Source organism: Eptatretus burgeri, chromosome 2, assembly GCF_056783735.1.
Source record: "Eptatretus burgeri isolate ZD-2024b chromosome 2, Ebu_testis_v1, whole genome shotgun sequence".
NCBI lineage: Eukaryota > Metazoa > Chordata > Myxini > Myxiniformes > Myxinidae > Eptatretus > Eptatretus burgeri.
The window spans coordinates 38,783,888-38,788,887 of NC_140962.1; the positions used below are offsets into that span (position 1 = coordinate 38,783,888).

Below are 5,000 nucleotides of genomic sequence, written 5' to 3' on the forward strand. Positions count from 1 at the left end.
AAGAATGCGAAATGAGGCCTTTTGCGCAGTGTGTGTGTGTGTGTGTGTGTGTGTGTGTGTGTGTGTGTGTGTGTGTGTGTGTGTGTGTGTGTGTGTGTGTGTGTGTGTGTGTGTGTGTGTGTGTGTGTGTGTGTGTGTGTGTGTGTGTGTGTGTGTGTGTGTGTGTGTGTGTGTGTGTGTGTGTGTGTTTTGACACTGATTTGGCTTGGCTCACCAGGAACTTTTAACTGACCGTTGCTGGCAAGAAATCTGTGGTTCAAATCGTCTTTTAAACATAATTTTCAGCATTTAAATTATAGACGAAAGAGTAGAAATTTCAAAATGGTTTACGACAATTGTTCTGTTCCTAAATGCAAATCGGACTCATGGAAATATAGGAATACGAGAAATATCTGTGGAATAGAGGAGTTGGGTTCGTACCATTACCTGTTAATACAATTAGCTAGCGGCGGCCATGGTTATAAACACACAAACACACAAACATGAACAGACGCTTCTTTTCACCAATAGATACATATTACAATTTGTCTTCTGGCCCGAGAACCAAACAACAAATTAATATATATTTATAATGACCCTCATAGCCCACACAATTCCCACTTCCACTCCTTCCTCCCAAACATGATTAATAGTAAATATCATCATTTTAAATGTACTCTGTGTATCGACAAGCCTCAGATATGACCTTCCCGTCAGTGGTAAGAAGCACAAAGGTTTGGTTGGAACTCACCTATCGGTGAACCCTCGGGACTTTCTCGGGCCCACATGGTCAGGAGTTTTTGCAGTACGGACTACAAGATATCAACTTTTTGGACGACTTTATCAGAAACTTCTCCAAATCTTTCGTTGTGCAGAGGCATGCCCATTGCCCCTTTCTCGCAGGTATGTTTCCAAGTATTTTCGGATTCTTTAAAAACTTTGTGAGCCGTTTCATGGGAAACCCCTTATCTGGCACACTTGATACACATCCAAGCCGCCCCAATGGACGTCGTTACTCAGGGTTTCTTCGCATGCACACTGAGCAATCTGGGATGGATTACGTCATTTTGACAGTTGCGTATTCAAGATCAGATTTGGTTTTAGCAGTCATTCATTGTGTTATCTTTTTGAGTTTGGTAGTTTACGAGTCCCAACTCATAAGTCAATGAAATGTTTGTCAAATCGGCATCGACGTCACAAGTTACTGAAACAAATGACTTGCTTAACTCAGGTCATCAGCACTGGTATTTTAGTATGTGGTACATGTACTCGTATACAAAAACGTATCATTTTACCATATTCATCAACCTTTGCATGTTGCAGGAAGTGGAGCTTTCGCATGCTGATGTAAAAGATGCCTTTTTATCATGGCTGACAGAATGTCACATTCCTTCATTTGGCATTCCTGTGGGAAGAAGAACTGTTATTATTTTCCCCGTTTCAGGTAGGCAATCTCAGCACGTGGTCACGTTTTTGTGTAGTTATTGCTTTTGTGGACATGCTATTCCCCGTTCGTATTTTGTTTACATTGATCCCAAAATCTGTTCACCTCTCAGGTCACTTAGAATCAAAGTTTTCTCTGCATGACCTTTGGTAAAACGGAATGATGCCATAAATTGAGGTTATTATTGCTGTTATGGTGACCATTCCCTTACATTTTCAGTCACTTGGACTTCCATACCAACATCTATTTAAAAGGGCATGTGACCCAATTTTAAAAAATACAAATTTTATCCATTTCTGCTGCATGTCATTATGGTGTTGTTCATGAGAAATCAAAGCCAAAGAAATGAAAAAGTCTCCTTTTCATGGCTTCTTTTCTGTTCATGATAATGTAATTTCTGGAAAATACAATCACATATACTTTTTACTGTCCTCAGTGGTAAACCTGTACTAAAATGAGACTATCATTTTGTTCATATGGATTTTGGTTGTATTGTCAAGTCAGGCATTTTGGTCCGACTCTTTAAAGCATGCATTTGCTTTGTTACTTTCAATGTCTTTCAAATGAGTACATTTCCTGGAAATGAAAATCTGAGAGTTTATTTTGGTCTCCCAGCTTTCTGATTCATGGCCTCTCATTGAGGTTTTTTTCTAACATCTTCAAAAATGAGCATCTCCACAGCAGAGACCCTCCCTTACATGAACAGGGATGTTATTTGAAATTTTTGTTGAATTATTCTTCCATGCAAAATTAATGCCATGGTAGAGGCAATAAACTGCCAGTGGTCAGTGCTGGTGCAATGGGGGTAATAGTTGGACACAACAAGCCAAGGGAATGAACGAGCAGGAACAGAGGAGAGAGGAGAGAAAACACAGTAACCTACAGTTCAGATATAGAGGGTTGGGTTAGATAGACATAATGAGGGTAGAAAAGTTTTTTGGTATGCCGTCCCAGTACTTTTTATACGCCCGATGTATATGTGTATATGTGTATATGTGTATATGTGTATATGTATGTATATATATATATATATATATATATATATATATATATATATATATATATATATATATATATATATATATATATATATATATATATATATTACCGGCCGTCCGTCTGTCTGTCTGTCCGTCCGTCCGTCCGTTACTGTCCGCACTCTAACTCCCAAAGTTTTCAACTTTCACGTTTCATATTTGGTACATAAGTACAGACTGTGGAGACAGTGTGTCGCGACATACGTTCGTCATCTAAAGTGGTTACCATGGCAACCAGTATGCTGTTTTCCATTTAGTAGCACAATTCTGGATATACCTTCTTGTTCGGGCGTATCTTTGTTATATGTTGTAGATTACTCATATCCTTGCTATAATTCACGGATCGGTGTTTGTGTGTTTGTTTCTTCTGTTTGTTTGTCGTGCTACTCCTCCTGCAGTTCTTTTTTTAACCTCCGCCATCTTCGAAGATGGATGGAGGTTACTGTTTTCACCCCTTTCTGTTTGCTTGTTTGTTTGTTTGTGAACAGTATTACGGAAAAACTCCTCGACGGATTTCGACGAAACTTGGTGGGGGGGGGGGTTAGGTATGGTCCAAGGATCATGCCATTAAATTTTGGACATGGTCCCCCCCCCAAAAAAAAAAATTGTAAGAGAAAAAAATTTTTGCAACTTTTTTATTTTATTTTTTTGCATCTCTACATGTTTTAAGTGATTTCCAACCCCCCCCCCCCCAAATTTTTTTTTACCGCCCCTCCCCCAAAAACAAAAATAGATAATTTTTTTTGCATTTCTACATGTTTTAAATGATTTCCAACCCCCCCAAAAAAATTGTTACCCCCCAAAAAAATTGTTAGAGAAAAAAAATTTTTATTTGCATTTCTACATGTTTTAAATGATTTCCAACCCCCCCCCAAAAAAAAATTGTTACCCCCCAAAAATGGTTAGAGAAAATTTTTTTATTTGCATTTCTACATGTTTAAAGTGATTTCCAACCCCCCCAAAAAAATAGAGAACATTTTTTTTTTGCATTTCTACATGTTTTAAGTGATTTCCAAACCCCCCCAAAAAATTGTTACCCCTCCCCAAAAAAATTGTTAAGAGAATTTTTTTTTTTGCATTTCTACATATTTTAAGTGATTTCCACCCCCCCCAAAAAAATAGTTTGAGGAAAAATTTTTTTTTGCATTTTTACATGTTTTAAGTGATTTCCAACCCCCCCAAAAAAAATTGTTACCCCCCCAAAAAGAAAAACTTTTTTTGCATTTCTACATGTTTTAAGTGATTTCCAACCCCCCAAAAAAAATTGTTAGAGAAAAAAAATTTTTGCAACTTTTTTTTCAACCAAATTTCGATTTTTTTTTATTTTATTTTTATTTTTGTTGCATTTTTACATGTTTTAAGTGATTTCCAACCCCCCCCCTCCCCCAAAAAAAATGTTGGAGAAAAGAACTATAATTCTGTCAGCACTGTTGACATCATATTTAATGAAAAAGATATAAGGTTCACTTGAGTGACCCAGCAGTATTGGCAGCGGAGGTTTTGCACTCTCCCGAGTGCTGCCCCTCTAGTTTTTTGTTTGTTTTTGTATACCTTGTTGAGGCTCGCAAGAGTGATAACACACAACGCACAGCAAAGGGGACATGAGACAAGAGGGGCAGGAGTGGGAAGGACAAAACAGTGGGGAACAGAGACATTAGGAGATCTGGGGAAGGGAGAGGGATGGGGCAGGGAACACGGGGTAGACAAGATGGATATTACAGGGACTTTCAGGAAGGAAAGCAGGGAATTTGAAGGAGGTGGGTTTGGGGTGGAATAACGGGGGTAGAAAAGATCGAGGATTTGGATGGGGGAGATAAGAGGTGGTGAACAGCTGTTGTGAAGGTCTGAAGGGAAGAATGGGACTGAATAGAGTGAGGGGGTTTATTCCAAAGGTGGGAAAAAAGAGGAATGAAAGAGTGAAGGTGAGCAGTGATTCGTGATTTTGGTAGTTTTACGAAAAGGGGGTTGTTGGTGGACTTTGAGCGCCCTGCAGAAATGTGGTGGGCACAAATCGCAGACACAGCGGGGGGGGGGGGAGACTGGAGAGGAGACGGTAGAAGACAGAAAGACTACCGACTTGCCTGCGGTGAGAGAGAGAGACAGAGAGACAGAGAGACAGAGAGACCCAGAGACCCAGAAACTCAGCCTCATCGCGGGAGATGCCAATGATCCGAAATGCCTTGGTTTCCACAGCGTGAAGCCGAGAAAGGTGGGAGGCAGGAGCACCAGTTCCGAGGGGAGAGCAGTACTCTATCAGGCTGTGGATGAAAGCTTTGGAAGTGGTCAGGAGCTCAGGTGGGCCCAGGAAGGACTTTACACGACGGAGGATTCCCAGTCGGCGACTGGCTTTGGAGGCCAGGTTGGAAATGTGGCTTTCCCAGGAAAGATAATGGCAGATTGTGAGAACCAGAAACTTGAAAAAAGGACTTATTCCAGAGGATTGTTGAGAAAGGAGATGGGGGGGGGGGGTTCCAAACGGTCATATATATATATATATATATATATATATATATATATATATATATATATATATATATATA

The 5,000-nt window shown here is 39.8% G+C and overlaps 1 protein-coding gene across 1 annotated transcript in view; it reads left to right on the forward strand.

Moving 5' to 3' along the window:
• The window catches only part of LOC147031845 (peroxisomal ATPase PEX1-like), a 105,733-nt gene that overhangs the window by 54,719 nt on the left and 46,014 nt on the right, over positions 1–5,000 (forward strand). The window contains 1 exon segment of the mRNA XM_085853438.1: positions 1,303–1,423. Within this exon segment, the coding sequence (XP_085709564.1) occupies positions 1,303–1,423 (121 nt within the window).